Source organism: Buteo buteo, chromosome 16, assembly GCF_964188355.1.
Source record: "Buteo buteo chromosome 16, bButBut1.hap1.1, whole genome shotgun sequence".
Classification (NCBI taxonomy): Eukaryota; Metazoa; Chordata; class Aves; order Accipitriformes; family Accipitridae; genus Buteo; species Buteo buteo.
In genome coordinates this window covers 4,132,534-4,151,896 of record NC_134186.1, presented here as the reverse complement: position 1 = coordinate 4,151,896, position 19,363 = coordinate 4,132,534, and the positions used below count along the sequence as shown (strand labels likewise).

The window sequence follows — 19,363 nt, the reverse complement described above, 5'->3', positions numbered from 1 at the left end:
GGGTATGGAGTTAATCAGCATAGCCAGTGCTGAGGCTACGTACTTTCAAGTACCTTTGTAGGAGTTAGCGAGCACTGTAGGGAGGTTGTAATTGCTCATTTTCTAGCTGGTTGGTAGGGGAAAAGCAATGTCACCGAGGCTGATCTTGGAAGGTTGTTGCTTTGTGTCTGCTTCGATTTGTCAGGTGGTTTTTCCAGCCATCGCTCTGACACAAGCCACCGAGTCCGTGATGGCCCTCAAGGGCAGCCCGTGGGCTGCGCGGCGCGGAGGAGGGCAGACGTACACGTGCAGCCCGTGCACTGGGACTCCTCGCCGGCGGGATGGACGGAGCAACAGCATCCCGTAGCATCTCAAATCAGGGCCGGAAAGAAGCCTGCAGAAACCAGGGAAGCCTGCGTGTACTTGCCAAAGGCAAATTCAGCTCAGCCTTTAATGCTTTGTTAATGGCCAGCTTCCAAAGCTTTTCCCCCAACTTGCTCAGGGCTCTTTCCATTTCAGCCTAGAAAATCCTCCCAGCGTTGGCATCAGAAGCTCTGAGAGATAAAAGAGGAGGAACTTCAGCCCTCAAATAGCCATTGCTGAGAGACGACCTGGAGACAAGAGACGGGTGATCAAATGGTTGATTGCAGAATGCTGCTTTACATGGGGCTCTCCTCTTGAGCTAGATGTCCACCTTCTTGCTCTTTGAGAGGACTTTCACACCTGGTGGATCAAACTTTTGAGGAGAGGGAATACGGTATTGTATCAGGGCTGGAAAGGCCTTTCAGATATAGGAAATTCTTGTCTGTTTTTTTTTTTTTTTACAAGTTTGAAGACTGTGTGTGGTTTTAAAGAGATCTGGTAACTCACATGGAAGTTTGGAGTTCAGCACAGATGTTACTAAGCGACATCTTTGAACCATGTGTTTCTATAAAATCAGACTAGATGCCGATAATGGTTTCCCCTGGCTTTACTATCTGTTGCCCTTATTCTCAACACACAGCCAGAAACCACCTTTCCAGATATTGCATTATGTTATCACTTCAGCACCTTCCTGAAACAGCCTTAGTAGGTCCCAAATCAGATAAAGCCCGAGCTCATCAGGGTAGCCAGCACTTAAAAGAGGCTTTATCACTCCCTCGTTCAAACTTTGCAGCCACAGCAGGAGGGACGAAGCAAGTTAGGATTGGGCTCACCTTACTCTGGACTGAACGTTGCCCAGATTCTGGCCACAAATCTCATCTCCCAGCTCCATCACTCCTGACTCAGCGTGTGGTTCATACCGAGGGTTTGAGAGCGAGTTAATCGCTCAGAAGAGACCGATTCAACAACATTTAACTAAAGCTGGCAGGAGCAGCATAAGGGGGGGAGTGTTGACAATACAAGGGCAGGACAACACCTGCAGTCCCTCCAAGCAAAATGAGGAGATCAGCTTGTAGCCATCGGACTGGATCTGCTGATCGTGGACCAGAGAGGGGAAGACAAGTGGGATCACGTTGTCAGCAAGAATGCAGAGGTGGCATGGGGACATACAAAGGATCTCCAGCGTTGGAAGAGTTTGTTCCCTGCTCTCAAGAGAATTCACATCACAGACTCTCCTTCGTTACCACAAAGAGACCAGCCACTCCACAGGCATCCCATAAATCACAGCTTGTTGCAAAACGCACGGGTGGGTGCCCTCAAAAGCTCTGCAGTCCTCTGGGCCAGCCCGGAGCCGATATCACACGGCCATGGCAGTCACAGGCAGCAGCATCCAGAGCTCCCCATGGGCTTTCGGTTAGCCAGATGAAACCCAAATGTCTCATCTCCTGAATTTTGCTCTGAGGAAGCAATACTTTTTAAACTTGTTTGCAGCTGTCTCTCTCATCTGCTGCTGCCGTGTCAGGTAGGAAATAAAGAGATGTAATTTTATGCTCAGCAGTATTGCACCTCCTTATGCAATCTGGTTAACGAGCCAAGGGAACACTCATAACTGAAAAGATCTGCTCCAGCCTGTGCTGGCTCTGTCTTACCCTGGCCTCGAGAGACCGTGCTCTCATTTTGAGGACATAAAAAGCAGAACTGGAAAGGCACAGAGCATCGAGGGCAGGGGGAAGCACCTACGAAATACAATCAGCGCGCTAGCCAAGTTCCTCCTGTCATAGTAGTTGTAAAATGACTTGTATGCTCGTACCTGTCTGAAGTCCTTAAATAACTTCACCAGAAGCTTTTCCCATTCTCCCATCACATTCGACAGACTTGAGTCAGGTCAGCTCAATATATAAATGGGAGATCACAAAGGAGCAAGTAACCCAGATACTGGCAGTCTTCCCCCGGAATTTAGTCTTGACTCATACAATACCAGCCATCCGCTGGATCACGATGTTTTAACAACCAAGGTCCACCCTCTTGTCGCCCTTAAAAGCAAAGGTCTTGCCCTCCCAGCACCAACTGTTCTCAGACACATGCAATCACATTTTGCTGATTAGCTCTGACCCACTGCCCATCCCTGAACCACGGATGCATCCAAGCCTCAAATGTAAATGTTGAGGATCAAATCTCGCCCAGTTTAAGAAGCAAATCCCAAGTGGAGCAGCAGAGACCCATCTCCCTGCCCACAGACATACCACTGGATGACAAATACTCCCAAATACCTAGGGCTGTGGCTTCTGGGATTTATTTAATTACTCAAAGAAGCAAGAAGGTGGATTCAGGGAAGCTGTGAGTCAAAGAGCTCCACCTACGATTAGGAAAACCTTCCTGCTAGACCTGATGCCGTACAGCTGGGAGAGAGGTGAGACTGAGGAATGACAACTTTAATTTGCTGCCTGGTATCAAAGGTCAGTGCCTAGTATTTCTGTATGATCTTGTGTGCTCAATACAAAGTAAATATTTCTGACTCCAGCTGGACCCATGGCTTTAATAAAGCTGTGCAAGAGTGAACTGGATTGTCTTCTGGCTCATGCATCAACCACAAAATTATAGGTTCCTATTATAGACTCTTTATTAAAAGGTGATTTCACGGGAGCCATAAAGAGGGTGATTTTCAAATGTGAGCCGGATCTGCAGGTCCGACAGATTTTTTGCATCATTCTCAGTCGTCTTTAACCACCCACCTTCTCTCACTCTTGGCTTTTTTTTAACTCGCATATGAAACCAAGTTGATCTGAAAGTCACTGACAGACAACACACCCGGTTCCTGTCACAGCGTTTGCCTGGCATCACCCCCGATGACAACCGTATTCAAAACTTGCAAGCTCCCTCCTTGGAGCCCCCTCTTTTTCCATGGATGCAGAGTTTCCCCGACCCTTCCTTACAAACAAATCAAACCAGCCAAAGAACTCTGACACATTTTCTTAGTTTTTAATGTTTTTGCTTTGGGCTGGCCTCGGTGAACCCCAACCACTTGTCTGCACATCAGCTCTTATTCTACAAAGGTTAAGTGATAAGTAATATTTTATATTTTTAAAGACTGCCTCATTCCACTGTAATTTGCGTGTTCCGCTCTGCAAATACATCCTCCTTGCATTGCAGCCACCTCTGGGGGAAAACGCAGGAAATGATGACCCAGGAATGTACCACACAGCAGTGGGAAACAAAGGACATAAAAAGCAAATCTCTGCTATTACTGATCATGATAAGATCTCAGATACATGCAGGTTTCATTTAAGATCTTGTTACTACGTACAAGTACATTTATTAAGCCTTTGTTCTTAACCTGAGCTTTCCAAGAGAGCCTGTAAACATGGTTTACTACCATAATTTCAGTTATAACATAATAATACATGAGCTTAGAGGAAGGCTATCAGCTGCTGCTTTTTTATAAATGAAATCTTTCTGGCTGAGCAATTTCAACCTACTATTGATCCAGATGATGCATATGATTCCTATAATTGAGATTAGAGGAAAAAAAAAATTTCTATTTCTTCCAGCATGTTTGTTTCTTACATTTGACAGCTCTCTGTGTCTGTATTGGTAAAGCTTTTTTCATTACTAAGGTGAAGGAATTTTTTCAAGAGTGGAAAGCTATAACTTCTTCAGACCAAAATCACTGAGGAAGCTCAGATGTGGGGATGGTGGCTGAAAAATATCTGGGTATTTTTCCCACTGATAGCCTTTTAAATGTTGAGCAACTGCTGAAGTTGTTTTCTGGGGGTGACAACTAGGAATTTTGAAAGAATAAAATACAAATAAGGCTGACTCCAGCTTGTAATCTAACAAGCAGGTTCCTGATGCTGCAGTCTCAGTGGTCTTCCCCTTCCCCTTCCCCTGACTCAAGACAGAATTTGCATCAGCTGAACTCGACGGAAATTCTCCAGTTTCACACGGGATAACCAGAAGACACCGACAGATGAGACAGATTCATATGAAGTAAGGATTGTAAGAGCGAGCTTGAAACCCTCCCTCTCTGAGTAATGAAGCATGCTGGCAGTTATTAGGTTTAGATCTTTCTGTAGGCAGCATATTGATGGAGAAAGTGCTGTGTATACAGTTGTTTATTTGCAAAAAAGGTTAAAGAAAAAAAAATTCTATTAAAATCCTGCACCTCTGGGACTGTCTTTGAAAGGCATGTGATGTGACTCTAGGAGAGAAGTGATCAGCCTGTAATAATTTAGATGTTCCTGTTGCTATGGATACTTTCTTTTTTTTAAGTGAAGCATACCATTATAATTTAAATTTCCAGTAACAAAAAAAGGTAGCATATTAAAAGTAATAAAAAATGCCAGAGACATAACTGTTTTATTCTTTACTGTCAGTTTTACTTGTGCTGTGACAGTATATAGAAGTGATAAAATTGCCACGTCTGAGGAGATTTAGTACTTTTGCACATTTTATTACATTAATTAGACCTGGGGCTCATACGTATGGGCGTGTGATACAGGCAATAGCCAAGCGACAGGCCTGGTGCTGGGATGTCACATTAAAATTCATGCCACCAAGCAGGGGAAGGGAGGAGGGTTGCAGCTAAAACAAGACCTGACAAGCAGCAAGTTTGGGGGCTGTTACGACAAGATTTGGGTAGGGAGATGGAAACACAAAGATGCAAGCCAAATAACTCCCTGAAAAGTATCATCGTCAAGGCTTTTAAGCAAAAACTTTGCCTGGAGTGGTGTTACCATCCATGGGATTATTAACAGCCGAGACAGAAACTGCCGCTGTGGTTTGCAGCGAGAGCATTGGGAAAACTCTTGCGTGGAGGCTGGAGTTTTTGCTGGGGAAGAAATTGCTGATGGCGATAGGCTGGAAAGGTGAAAAAAAACCCTTGGAGGCAGAAAGTGAGTGATGTGGAGCAGAGTTTGCAGAGCAGCTGGTTTGAAAGGAGGGGAAGAAGAATCCCCTGGGCATCACCCCGTCTGCCTGGAGAGACGACGCCTTGGTGATGTCCTGGGCACGTGTTTGCTTCTGCTTGCCCGAAACAGAAACTGTGATGGCAAAAGTTTGGGGCAAACGAGGTGCCTGGGCAACAAACTGAAAGCCAAGGAAGGCAGCGGGGATTTTGTTATCTAAATACTGGTTTTCTCACATCATGGTTCAAAAGATGCGTGTCAGGGAGGAGAAGGCGGCAGAATCACCCTCTCGTACCGCAGCCTGAAGCAGATGGCTGTTGTGTTTCAGCCATGACCGGTAGTGTTGTTCCTACCCCGTTACCTTGGCCAGGACAGGAGTCTTGGCCCAAGTCTGTGGGCTTTAAAGCCAAGCTTTTAAAAATCCATATTTTTTCCCCCCTCGCTTATCTTTTCCAAGCTGCAAGTAGCAGCTGGGTGAGTGATAAATCACAGAAGTCAGCAGGGATTTGAGAGCCAAAACTTGACGGGGTTGATGTTTCACAACCTGCCTCTCCTGATATTTTCTTTCGCAGGGAGAGGAGCGACCCCGCGGCCCTGACGTGGGAGCAGTGACGTTGGTGATAATCACGCCTGGCTCCTGGAAAGAAAAGCAAAGAGGAGGGCTGGAAGGTGGCACGGTCCCTGCCTGCGAGCACAGCCGGCACCGCTTTCCCCGGCGCTCCCACGCTGGGTTTGCTGGCACGACCCGGCTCCTGCAACTCCCGACGTCCTCCAAAGAGCCCCCCCCGACCGCGCCACGGGGAATTAGGAACGAGCACTCAATTACAAAGACACAACTCTGCTCACAGCCGAGGCCAACAGCTTTCCGGCAGGTTAATGCCCCGGGAGACGCTTGGCGCTGCCAAAGGTGAATGGTGCCAGCCGAGTGCTGGGTGGGATGGAGAAGCCCCAGGCTCCGGCTCCCTGCTCCGAGGCGCCTGGCTGGGGGCCAGCACCGGCTGACGACGGCGCGTGGCCCCGATAGCGGAGTGTTAATCCGCTTTCTGGGCAGAGCAGAGGGTCCCTTTGGCTCTGCTCGGCCAAGAGAGCCGCCTCGCTGGGAACTGCCTCGCTGGGAACTGCTGCGGAGCTGGGAGCGAGAAGCAGTCGCTGCCGACAAAGATCGGAGCCCAGCAGAGAAGGCACTAAGTGCGTGTCCAGCGTGAGAGGCCGGTGGCAGTAAAATTAACCAACGCTTGGTTACTAATTACTTTCTACCTGCACATTCACTGTGCAACTGCCTCCGATCTTCCCGCGCTTCCTACATCTGCTTTCCGGCTCCAGCTCTCTGGCCCCATTTCCACTCCCATCTCAGAAGACTTCCACTTCCTGCAGCTTTTAATGACTTGACATCCCTTCTTTTTGTAAAGCCAATATTTCTTCTCTGAGCCAAGAACCAGCTGGAGATGTTTGCTTTTAGCAAGGAAGAAGAATAACAACCAACCCCCAGCAACTCACAACACTCTTTCCCATTATCCTTCCCCTGGGCATTAGAGGAGAGGTGCTAAATAAATGAAGTAATGCAATATTAAGACTCCCTCTGTCATAAGCAGTATCCACTCACTCCTGATAAATTGCTCGCAGTCAGATGCCGCCTTGCTGCTAAAAGGACTTTCAAGCCCAGGCCTGGCAGCAGAGTTTCTCAAGAGTTTCTCCTCGCTTCTCGTTTGCGCCAGGTCATTTCATCAGCTTCTGGCCCTGCAGCCCCTCGTGTGGGCTCCCAGGTCCCCTGGGAAAACTTCTGGGTCCTCCCAAGCCCACGTTGCATCTCGCTTGGCTCCGAGTGTCCGACGGGACTTGTGCTGTCACCGCAGACGGAGCCGCTCCGGGAGATTTTATCTTGCAACAGAGCAGGGGCACAACACGGGCACCGTCAACCCCAAGTTACCACCGACTCGATGAAATCGAGGCCCTAGGTTTTAGGGAAAGCTGGACGAGACGGTCAGCAGGATTTCCTCTGAAGGGGGGCGTAAAAAAAGTTAACTTCTTGACAACTTTATGGATTTTTGGCACTGAAATGACTGCTTTTTCAGGAGGAGATATTTTGACACATTTGGCAGAATAACTCCACACCCCTCGTGGTTCGCACGGGCCGAGGGCGGCCGCATTGGCACGCGGCTCCGCAGCTCCCTGCGATGGAAATTTTGACAAAAGCCATTTGCTACCACTGCATCACCGCTCTGGTCTCCCGCTGCAATATCGTCTCCTGCCATTAAGTGCTGCAAACCCTGGAAGAAGTTCAAAAGCAGAGGCAAAGACACATATTGCAAAATACCTCTTCAGCGCCGTTTGCTGACCTGCGGCGAGCTCCTCTTGAGCAAGCCCCTGCCCCGGGTCCCGGCAAGGCTTTCAGCAAACATCACCTTTGCCCAGTGTTTTTTCTGGTTCAGCTCCCCTTGGCTTTGACAGGGACGAATCTCATCGGGGTCTGGCAGTTTGCTGTTGCCGTTGCAGACAGCCGTCACGCAACGCCGACCCGTTCGAGCGGAGGAGAGCAGTGGTCAACCAACACCCCCCTCCATTCCCACCCAGTCCCCCCTCCATCCCGAGCCAAAATGCATTTGTGCTTCTCCACGAGGACAGTTATTTCTTCTTGCTTCAGAGCACAGAAAGCCTTGCAGAGCAGCCCACAGCTCCCGGCACCCCGGGGCCGGCTATAAAAACCATAATACTGCATTCAGGCGTTCAGATGATATCTTGCTCTCTTTATTTGTACTTTAAAAAGGAATGATCTGGGTAATGGCAGCCCTACAGCTCTCGCTCGAGCTTGGCACAAATTTACAAACTCTCTTGGTGCTCCAAGGAGAGAGGAGAGAAGTTCAGAGCTCAGTACCTGCTGCACCGCACGCGGTCGTCCTTAACAGCTCAGCGCTTCCCTGAGTCACCCGGTTTGTAACCTCAGAGCTGGATTTGGCCTTGACTCACGTAACACAACTGACCATCACCCGAGAGCACTCGTTGAACAGAGAGGAAACAGCAACACTCGATAAACTTAATGTCTACACGTAAACCCAGCCTGTAACCTGGCAGCAACAAGCTGGGTTTGTTGTTGCAGTTTTGGGGGATGCGTTAAATGAGTTTAACGAGTTACAGCGCCAGCAGTTAAAGAAATGAGCTCTGAACCACATGGCTTGTGCTAGCTGCAGGTTTTGTTTCTTTAGCAGGTGATTTGGAGAGGGAGATTGAAGATGGGCTCTGAGTTAGCTTCCTCACCCATGCTGGCTACCATCCATAGGATGGATGGAGTCGTTACATCCTATATACACCCCGTGCCAATGCAAGGTGACAGACCAGCATTTCACAGCGCAACCACAGCCCACGCCACCACCTCTGCTGCTGCGGCTGCTCAAAGGGAGGAAAACGGGCAGCGAAGTCGCTCCACGTCCCCCCCTGAGAAATAACACGAGTCTGGGGTGAGCAGAGCCACCGGCTCACGGTTGATGCTGCAGCTTCCCCCAGCAGGCAGCTGCCTTTTTGTGACACAGCCCTGTCTCACCGCCCTGAACCCCTTTCTCCCTCCCCGCCAGGCACGCGGCCATCGCAGGTGAAGGAAATGGATGCTGAAAGTTTCTTAACTGGCACTTAAAAAAAGGTCACATCAAAACTGAAAGATCAATTTGTTCCTCGGCGTCGCCATCAGTTATGCATGAAGGCGCAGACTGCCGGTACTCAGTACTCATAATCTGGGACATCTCCTCACACTGGAAGAGGCAATTTAAACAGAAAAATGAACTTTTATTGAATTTTTTTTTTTAAGTCTAACACTGTGGGAAGAGAGGCATCTCTGCAAAGCCCCTTTGCTCTGCCCGCAGCCCAGCTCCAATACCCCAAAGGCAGCGTGGTGGTACGCGCAGGTTAAATCTTTTTGTCAGCATCCCCAAATGAATTTCTCTGTCTGCTTCCCAGACGAGCGTTAGCAGCGTGATTAGCCCGGGAGCTGCGGGAGCCCAGTCGCTCCAAGCTCACAGCCAGCAAAGGCAGGAATTGCAGGGGGAGGCTGAGTACACAGGGCTGTACCGGGATCTCTGGGCTGTTTGTATTTAAAAGGCAGCTGTACAAATTAAACTCCCCCCCAGGGAGAAGCATTTCGCACAGCGACTCAGAAATCTCTATCAATTAAGAGATTTTGTTTTTTTGATGTTACCAGCATCACGTTTTCTCTGCAGACGAGCCCGAAGCACCAACCTCCCTCTTCTCATCCACCATCGCACCCTTACCTGGAGGACAACCCAGCGACGCAGGGGCTGAGGCAGGGACAGATTTACCGAGCTGGCCGTGACGGTCACGTCCCGGCCCCACGCAGGAGGGAAGGCGGCTGTTGCGCATCCTCTGTGCATCCTGCGTGGCCGCATCCAGTCCCATAAGCGTTTCCTGGAGGCAACACCACGGACTAGTGTCTAACTGCAACCATCTTCCCACCTGGATGGCCCTGGGAACAGCCTTCCAAGGGACAGAAACCTCCCGTGGATGTTTCCGATCGCTTGCTGCTGTGCATCAAGGGAGACGGAGAATTCAACCAGTTAGAAATATCAAGGCTTCTACACATTAAAAGGACCACGGTAAAAATAAAGTCACCCAGCGCAGACACTCCAAAAAATGGTAGAACTTTTATTTTCCTCAGTAGAGATATTCTTTACAGCATTAAGGTTTTCTTAAAAAACTATATACATACATATATAGTATTGTGCATTTCAGTATATGCTCCTAGAGTCTCTAGAAAAGGAGAAAGATCAATGTACAGAGAAATCCTCACGGTCCATTCCTACAGCCCAAGCTCTTTTCTAGGAAGATCACCACTCCTCGGGGTCAGGGCAAGGCGCTTACCACAACCACTTCTGCACAGTTTTGGCATCGCTTATGCGACAGGTTCATATCTCTACCGTGTGCCTCTGTAGCACAGACAGACTCTGAATAATTCCTTCAGTCGCGAGAGACTGATGCTACACATAAGATCAAGTATGTCACGGGCACAGTAGTTTCAAGATGTAAAATTGCTTTAAACACAATTTTGCAGGATAAACAAAGCACACATTTTATTAAGAGACATGATGAGTCAGCTTCACAAGTCCTCAATACCTTATCACAGTAACACTTAGGGGGGAAAAAAAAAAAATTAAATCTAAGTTAGAGTCACTCAGCTGTTTCCTAATAAATTCTTACAGCTGACAAAGGGGTTTTTCTTTTTTTTTTTTTTCTGCAAGCAGTTTTAAAAGAGTTATAAAGAGCTATCTGGGGAATGAATTAGTGTTTCAAAACCAAGTTACAAATCTATAAAACAGATTAGTATACTTCACATAAGGCCACAAACACTGCAAACGGTCAGTGCGACTATTTAGGATCATTAAAGTTAATCTTTTAATTAGCATAAGCTTTATACCTCCATTACTTATTTTCAATTCCAGGAGCAGATGAAGACAGCTTCCCAAGCCTCACTGGAGATGCGGCTGTCAGGGGTGGGGGAAAAGGATCGGAGTCCTGCTGGAAGGGGCACCTCTTGCTAATTGAACATCCAGGTATTGGTGTTGCCTAATCCAATTCCATTTGAGTCTATTGAGTGAGCAACAACCAAATGGTTCTGAGACAGTAAAAAGGCATGCACAGCCAAATCCACTTAGCAGAGCTAAGAACACAGATCTATTGTGCTACTGGGTTCACCCAACCTGCAACTTTCAACACGCTTTAGCAAAACAAATTGTTACTCCCTGGTGGTTTTGCTTTTAAAGCCAACAGTGCAACGGAGCCTTAGTATTTTGAGTCGCATCAGAAATGGTGCACACGAGTAGTCAGTTTTGAAACAGATCTGCAGCATTGCAGGGTTGGGGGTTTTTTTTTGGGTAAATAGCTTCTGAAGAGAAGTTACAGGCACTGCTTACCTTGACAATTCGGACCACTGCTTTCAGTTCAAGTTTTAAAGTGCAAAACTTCATAGAGTCTTTGGGTATAAAAGTGTCAATTCCCATACAAAGCTGGCGAAGAAACAGCCAGAACCCATAGGGGTGATTGACAACTGTGAGAATATCACAGACATTCGCAACAAAAGCAAGATCTCTGCTACCTCTTTGATTTTAACACTGTTAGCAGCTGCTGCAAATCTCCTCCCCTCCGCCTAGGCAGGTGATGTGTTGTTCAAGAAACAGTGGATTAGTAACAGTTGTGCTTGCAATTGCATTTGCATCTGCAGACCTTTGTCTAGAAAATTATATACAGAGAGACTTTGGTGTTGCATAGTCTTTTTTCAGAGAGGAACAGGCACTGCTGAAGGTTCGTCCATGGTATATTGCCACATAATACTGTAGATGCTCTACACACCTTCCAATAATACATGTAAACTGTAATGGCTATGAATAAATATGTTCAAGAGCATCTCGTGGTTTAGATAAAAGCAAGGTATAAAAATCTGCATTAGATTTCTAAAGCTTTGGTCTAAGCTGCGCTGTAACATCATCTGACTTGGTGAAGAGCCCTCAGAAGAGTCCCTTGCGTACAGCACCCAGAACAGCATGATTCAGCCTGTAGACTTTTAGTGGTTTTTTTCTTTTGTCAGCTCTTAGATGCATTTGACCTCAAAACATGAACAGATCATCTTTCTCGCCTGTGTTGGAATCTATTTTGTTCCAGTCTACAGGTGAGAGCGTTTCTGCACTCTGGATGTCTTGAGCCGTCAGTCCTGTTTCGAGGACGTGAGGGTTTGTTCTCGACTGAGCCAGTCTAAGAGGGGAGAAAAACAGAAAGTAAGAACGCAAATCTGTGCAGTTTATAGCCTGGATGCTTGATGCATCTGTAATGCTGAACCCTAACTGCAGTTCCACATTTCAAAATCCTCAAATGGAATGAAATAATTCGGTAAGGGAAGAGCTGGCACATACCATTTGCAGCTCTCAAGTTTGTTGCTGGTTTATCCTAACATCTCCCCTACAGGCATGCAGGGAATTTGCAGTCCGGACATCCCGTATATTAATGGTCTGGCAGAACAGTGCCCTTTTCCTCCCCCGAGCTATTGCTGGCGGGTGCATCGTTAGCTGGGATCTTAACGCAAAGGCTCTGCTGACCAAAGGAGCAGCCTCATTGCAATGACTCAGTTTTCACGGTGGAGTGTCTGGACACACACAGCAGCAGCAGCGTGTGCTGTAGATCGCTGCACTCCCCGGCCCAAGCATTTAACTCTGGGTTAAGACACAGCCGGACTCAGATGATGTTTAATAGCCCACGGGATCAGCTTTAAGAGCTCTTCATCTCAGCACATCCCAGATGTTTTGCAAAACCTAACAAGCCCCAGTTTACTGTTGTGTTATTAAATACCTCTGTGAAAACGTAACACTGCAGCATCAATTCTCCCAGGGCCAAAGGTTAACTCATATTTGGTGTTTCGTCCAGGGGAGGCATGGTGTCGAATAAGCCTCAGATTAAACTAGCCACATGCACGTTTTTAAATAAAGAAGAAAAATGCCCAGCGATGATGTTGTGGCAGGAACGCTTTCAGAAGCACCCGCCTCGGTGGATGAGCAGTCCAAATACTGAGTCACCAGAAGGCCACGGGTGATGTGACAGCTTGGCATCCAGCAATGCAAAACAAAAGACCGCAACCAACAACATCTGCTTAATTAAGTAGGGCAAGGAACAGAGGTGAGGAAAATAGATGACATTAAGACGTAAATCCAAGCAGCCCCTTTATCAAACACGACTTGGGACAGGGCTGCCGTGGAAGTGGAAGCTGTAAATCGTTCCCGAGAGCCAAACAAGACACGAAGGTCTGTTTCCTTGGGGCTGAGTGGGCACTTTTTGCACTGCTGCAAACCCCGGGCGGAGGCGAGCGGCTCTCACGGGGGTGACAGCGTTGGGCTCAGCCCTGCTACTGCCCGACTCCCTCTTTCAGCACCTCCCAGCCAGAGGAGGAGGTCTGGCACCTCGCTGCTGCCTGTAGCATCTGCACCCAAGGCAGCATTTTGCCCAAACTGGGCCCTCCGCTGCCTGAACGGCGGCGGGGTGGCTTCACGCACTGATCTGGAGGATGGGACCCACGTAAACTAAAGCATCCCCATCACCCCGCAGGGGCCTGCCTGCACGAGGACAGACAGGAAAACTCACCTGAAAGAAAACGGATTTGTTTAACATTGCTGGATTGCTCGGCATGCATGTGCAGGGAAGCTCTTAATTCCGATCGGAAAGCGAACTAAGCCCCATGAAGCTACGGCCACCAACTCTGAATGTGCTCAGGCGCTTGAATTCAAAAGTGGTGCATCAGAGTCATCCTGATGCAACCGCGCTGCAACAAGGACCGGTGGAGCAGGGAGGCTGCCCTCAGCAGTTGCTGTTGGTTTGGGGACAGATGGGAACGAAGTCCCAGAGTTAGTCCAAACCTCACGGAGGGGCGAGGAAGGGTAAAGTCCCCCGTGCCAGAAGCTGGGACCAGCATCGCCGCAGCTAGCGCAGAGGCTGGAAACAGGCAGCCTCAAACCACCCCGGCAAGTGGGAGCAGACACGCCAACTGCTTGGGGAATTAAATTCCCTATCACATACAGCCTCTCTCCATCCTTAAAAGGTTGTCAAAATATTTGGCTTATCAGCCAGCCTCAAAGCCTATCTTTCAATTAACGGCTGAGGCACTGATGGGGCAGCTGCCTAGGTCAGATCACAGTGGCTGATTAGATTAGAAGCATTATTAAAAGCCAGTCACTAGTCAAGTCTCCCGGGCTGGTCCCTGGTGGCGTGAACTTGTAAAGGGAGTTATTCGAATTACCTTGAAAATGCCTCGTCGAGACCATCATCCATTTCCTTTGTTAAAAAGATAAAAAGAGAGAGCAGTAGTTGCTAAGAGAATGCACAAAACTGTATTTAGAGATCCGGCTCTGCACTTGAGCACGGCAGACAAAAAAATATATATGTATTGACTTCCAAGCCCCTAAAGCAACATTCCTCCCGGCAACCTGCCTCCTCGGGCAGGTTTTATCTCACTCTCTGCACAAGCCCCAGGGCAAGAAGTGTAACTCTGGGTGGTCCAGGCTTCCTCAGAGCAGATCCCAGGGCTCGGGTCCGGGATGCTGCGCTCCCCTCGCAACCCAGGGATGGGGCAGGGGCTTGGCCCTTTCCCACCATGTCCAAACCAGGCTAATTCTGCTCTGCTGCCTGCACGAGCTGGATCTGGCCCATCAGCTGCACCACATCCCCCTCTGGGGTTAACCACAGCCCTTGGCTGTTCCACCTCTCAGCATGCGACTGGCATGTGCAGCGGGTTTCTGCTTAAGAGGGACCCGGACAAAGCTGGGCAAGATGCTCCAGGCATCCCTCGGGGCTCTTTGGAATCAGGAAAGCAACTCTGCACCAGCACAGGGGGGAGCTGCGCTGCTTGAAAGCGGTTCTGGGATCCTTGATCTCTGATCTGCTCTTAAGGTTTCCCAGGGAAAGGATTTTAGTTGCTTGAGGGAGAAAGGTTTCCCGTGCAGGAAGATGGGCTCTGCATGAGGGCGTCGTGTGATGCACTTACAGACTTAATGTAAGATGTAAAATATGAAAACTCTGCAAGAAGGGAGGGATTGGAGACCGCTGATAAGCCTCCAGGATTTGATATGACTTAGAGTTGATCTTCAGGTTTAACCTGAAAAGCCTCAGGCTCAGACCCGGCAGACTCAAGAAACAGGCTCCAGGCAAAGGCCTTTATCATTCCGTTCTCCAAAATTCAGCAGACGGTGTGTTTCCAGAGAGGCACGTGGCAGGGATGAGGTCCCAGATCAAGTGGGGCTTCCAAGACCAGCCCCAGCCTGGTTGGTGATGGAGCACTTGGGCATGGAGGGGGGTCCTGGACAGATGCACACCCAGGCACATGGGCTGGGTCGTTATTTTTGTATTAGCGGTCCATGAAACAATTAAGCCAGATGACTGAGGACATTTTAGAGAAGCTATCCGTGCTCATACAAGCCAGATACAGCCACAAACAAGAACAAGGGAAAAATAAGAGTAATAATGAACATAAATATAACCTGATTTTAGTGAACGGTAAACAAAAGCCATGGACATAATGATTTTTTCCCCTGAACAGAGCAGTTAGGTGGTCTCTCAATTAAGTGACAAACCACTGAGAAATGCTGCTCAAGAATCAGTAATATTCAATTATCTGACAGTGGCATTTCTCAGAGTGCCTCGCAATCTCATTCATTTATTTACAGAATCTAAAAAAAAGGCAGTAGGTACTCGAACACTAATCAATCATTTTGAGTAGGACACTGAAACCCAGCTTGCTCAGGCATCTCTGAAACCCTGCCTGAACGGCTCAGCTGCCCCAGAGCTCCCAGGGAGGGTTTATCCCATAAAAATCCCCACGATGGGACCTGGAGCGCACGAAACGGAGGTGGCATTGCATCCCTCCGGTTCAGCAGATGCCACGGTGCCCCGGGCACACACTTACCCACACCACGTTGTTATTTACAGAGGAGCTGGGCCCAAACATGCTGTTATCTAAGTGCGGGCAGTTTGCGCTGCTGGTCAGGGGTGATTTGGCAGGATCTTCTAAATCCAGCAAGTTCCCCGTGGCTGCTGCTGTGAACAGAGCGGAGAGGGAATGAGGCAGGGGAGGGGAGAAGAGATGACATGAAACCAAGCTTTTTTGCAGTAATTGCTTCCCCTGAAGAGGGGAATCGAAGGGTTGCATCAAATTCCTTCAGGATGGCCCCAAATTTTAGCATGGAGGAGCTGCGTTCACCCCAGTGGGGGCTGTGTTTTCAGCCTGAGTAATTCGTGATGCTCCGATCAAGCATCCGAGACCCTCTCGACAGGGACGCAGGGGAGGATCGGCCGGTTCATCCCTCCAGCAGCCATCAGGGGAAGCTCCTGGGCACCCGCTTACGTTCAGGGTGAGTCAGGATCAGCCCCAGGCAAAGCTGACACATCCCACTCAGGACATCCCAACCCCAGAGCTTCCCAGCCCAGGCTGGGAACAGACCCTGGGCGATACCCTCAGCTCAGCCCACGGCACCGATTCACCATCTTACAAAGATGCATCATTACTTTATAGGATCAAGGGCAAACCCCGCATTGCGCGAAGAACAGTTTGTAGCTTGGGGGCTGCCGGTACACCGCAGGCTGGGTTGGTTCAGAGAAGCCTCAAATCTTCCCCATCACCCACCCTGCACTAAGGGGGGATGCAGAAGCCCCCCAGCTGCGGAGCATCCCTCAGGCAGACACCAGAGCCTGTTTCTACACCTGTGGCAGTCCCGGGCCTCACTTATCCCAATGTGCCACCATTTGTGACAGATTCCTCCAGTCCTGGGCCTTCACATGAAGAAATGAGACATGCCAGCCTGGAAGGAAGCCCAGTTTAATGCTATTTTCCTCTGTGCCAAATCCTCTTATCTCCACGGCCAGCATGGAAGAGAGATTAGCCTTTTGTCCCACTTCTCCCTGGCTATGTGTTTTGCATTTCAGAGGCAACAGAGGACCCACAGCCAGGCACTGAGGGGGTATGAAGGGGTTTACTATTTAATTGTTTTATTTTCATGCACGTCTCCTTCCTTAGGGGAGCTGGAGGCGGAGTGGTACCTGGATGTCCATCTCCTTCAGCCAATGGGCCGGCAAGTGTTTCAGGTCCGAGACAAACCCAAAATCAAACTTGGGATGTGGGGGTCCACGCTAAGCTCATAAGGACATTATGGCCAATTTGCCTGGGGCAGAAGTAAACAGATTTGGGGTGGCAGCAGCTGTGTATGAGGGGCTGTACGAGATATTTAAGGGGGAGATGGAAGGACTCGGCAGGCAGCCATGGCGTCCCAAGCGCTCTGCCAAGGGCAACGTGTCTGCTACGACAAAAATGTTTGCTCCTTGCTGGTCTTCAAAGCCTTCCCAGGAGCCTGCCCCGTTCAGGGAAAACCCTGCAGACCTCACGTTCCCCATCCCCGAGCCCAAAGCAAAGCTCTGCTGTTGGTGACTTACGTGCGTCAGGGTGGGCAGGGGCTTCTGAGCTGGGGCTGCTCGTCCCTTCTCCTTCCAAGAGGGACCTTTCCCGCTTCTCCTTCTCTGCAAAAGAAGGAGACCCCGTCACTGCCCGCAGAATGCTCCCCCACAAGCTTTTAGGGAGGAAGGACAGGGGGGGACAGGTAGGACAGGCCACCAGGTCTCCTCTGCTCACAGCAGCCCAGGCTCTGGGTGCGTTTCATAATCTCGTGGAAGGTGAAAGCAAAAATCCCAACAGCGGCAGGGCTCTCAGGTACCACAGAGAAGCACCAGGTCCTTCACACCCTGCCTGCAAGAAAGGAGCGCAGCCAAAATTTGGGTGGATTGACAAGGCTGTTGAAAAAAACTTCGAAGATGCCTTAAATCACGCCAGAGGTTGCACCAACCTTAACAGCAGCCTAGAAATTTGAAGGACAAGGGGAAAAGGCACTTGAAAGCTGGAAAAACCCCAAAGTCATTCCTTGAGCTTTCCCTTGAAGAGTAGGAAGAGGGGAGAAAAAAAAACCAAAACCAAACTTACCTTCCTTAGCTGCTTGCCAGAACTCAAATGCGATTTTGAAGGCCTGGGCTACGGTGAGGGTGACTGCTTGCGCCTGGAAAGACAGCGGTGAGGCAGCACGTTAATCGACGGGTCCTCACATAGATTTAAATAATTTGGAGCTTTTGCTTTGCAGATTCACATTAACCTGGACCCAACCAGTCCTCCGCTCTGCACGCTCCCCGCCTGGCTGGGGAGGGGTGATCAAATATTGATGGAAGCAGAGACTTGCTCCATGTAGGACACGCAGCTCGTTGTAGACAAGTCTTTAGGTGTAATGGAATGACGGAGGAGGCAGGGACGTGGCTGTCACAGCCATCGTGCTGACGGGTGGGGAGAGAAGAGCTGCTCCTGACCGCGGGGCACACGCGCAACTCTTCCTGCACCCCACGCTTAAGCGTGATCGAAACAAGGTGCAAGCGCTGCATGGCCCCGGGCTCGTCCTTGCAGCTCCCTGAGGGATGTGGCTCCCTGCTCCAGGGCTGGGCTGCACCCACCGCAGAGCATCACCCACCAGAACGACCATCATCCCGAAGGGAATCAGCGCCCGGGCCGAGCCCTGGACCACGCCGCCGTCAGCCACGCCAGCGCTGGGGAGGGATGCGCAGAGCTGCAGTCCATCCCTCCCCGGCACCGCGCACAACCGCGTGCACGAGGACGCTCCAAAAACAGGCAGCGGGGTAAAACGCCACGGATACGCAGCTCTCCCCAACGGGCAGGACAAGAGAGATCCCAGGGTCTTCTGCCGGCTCCCCCGAGCTAAGCTGGGGTCTCGCTGGCTTAGACCACCAGCCAGGGCCACAGCAGGAGCAGGGACACCTTCCCCTTCAGTCCCTCCGTTCCTCCCCAAGCTGAGAGCTTGAGCAACATCAAAAAACCCCACCACCTTAAATAGCCTGAGTTGCTGGAGATGTATAAATAGTGACATAAATGCCAGTTTCATTAGGAGGAGGCAGAGCTCATGAGCAGTTTAAGTGCAAGGAGATAACGAGTAACACTCTGCAAGGCTGGCGCCTCGCAGGAGCCTTGAGGCACGAGTTTGTTTTACAAAGCTGCAAACTAAACAAACCCAGATCCGGGTCCGTAACCCGCAGCCCCTGCTAGCTCGGAGGATGGAGACGTGGGGGGTAGCGCAAACGGAGCACAGGCGTCCCCCAAAAGCCAGGCAGTCCCGCACAGGAGGGGCGAGGAGACCCAGCAAACCTATTGGTGCCAATTAAACCTCGCAAAGCAGGAGAGCTCATTTGAATGTCGGAGCTATTTACATCTTTGATGGAAGTGCAAACGCTTTATGGCAAAAACTTAAATATGGTAATTAAGTATGAAACTCCTCACAGCTGTTTACAATTTAAGCTGTCACATCTGAATCAAGTTTAATAGACCCAGCTACCGTTGAGAATTACCCATGAACTAAAAATATAGACTAATTCTATGCCCATGACTGGTAGCTGTGCGTACATTCAGGGACCCTGCCCTGGGGCAGGGACAGTCTCTGGTGTGGCAGCAGGGCATCACCTTAACCAGCATGATGTTCATGCGCTTTATAGACAAGGGAAAAAAAAAAAAAAAGTATTTCTAGTTTTTGCCACAAAAGGCCTTG

General features: G+C 49.5%; 1 protein-coding gene across 3 annotated transcripts in view; it reads right to left on the bottom strand.

The window, feature by feature from the left end:
* Positions 1-9,870: 9,870 nt before the first annotated feature.
* LDLRAP1 (low density lipoprotein receptor adaptor protein 1) overlaps positions 9,871-19,363 on the bottom strand; it is a 41,779-nt gene continuing 32,286 nt past the window's right edge. For all 3 annotated transcript variants that reach the window (XM_075047477.1, XM_075047476.1, XM_075047478.1), the window contains 5 exons: positions 17,746-17,818; positions 17,205-17,288; positions 15,685-15,815; positions 14,023-14,057; positions 9,871-11,993 (listed from right to left, as the gene is read on the bottom strand). In XM_075047477.1, coding sequence (XP_074903578.1) covers positions 11,849-11,993; positions 14,023-14,057; positions 15,685-15,815; positions 17,205-17,288; positions 17,746-17,818 — 468 coding nt within the window. In that variant the 3' untranslated portion in view covers positions 9,871-11,848. The remainder of the gene's footprint in view (positions 11,994-14,022; positions 14,058-15,684; positions 15,816-17,204; positions 17,289-17,745; positions 17,819-19,363) is intronic.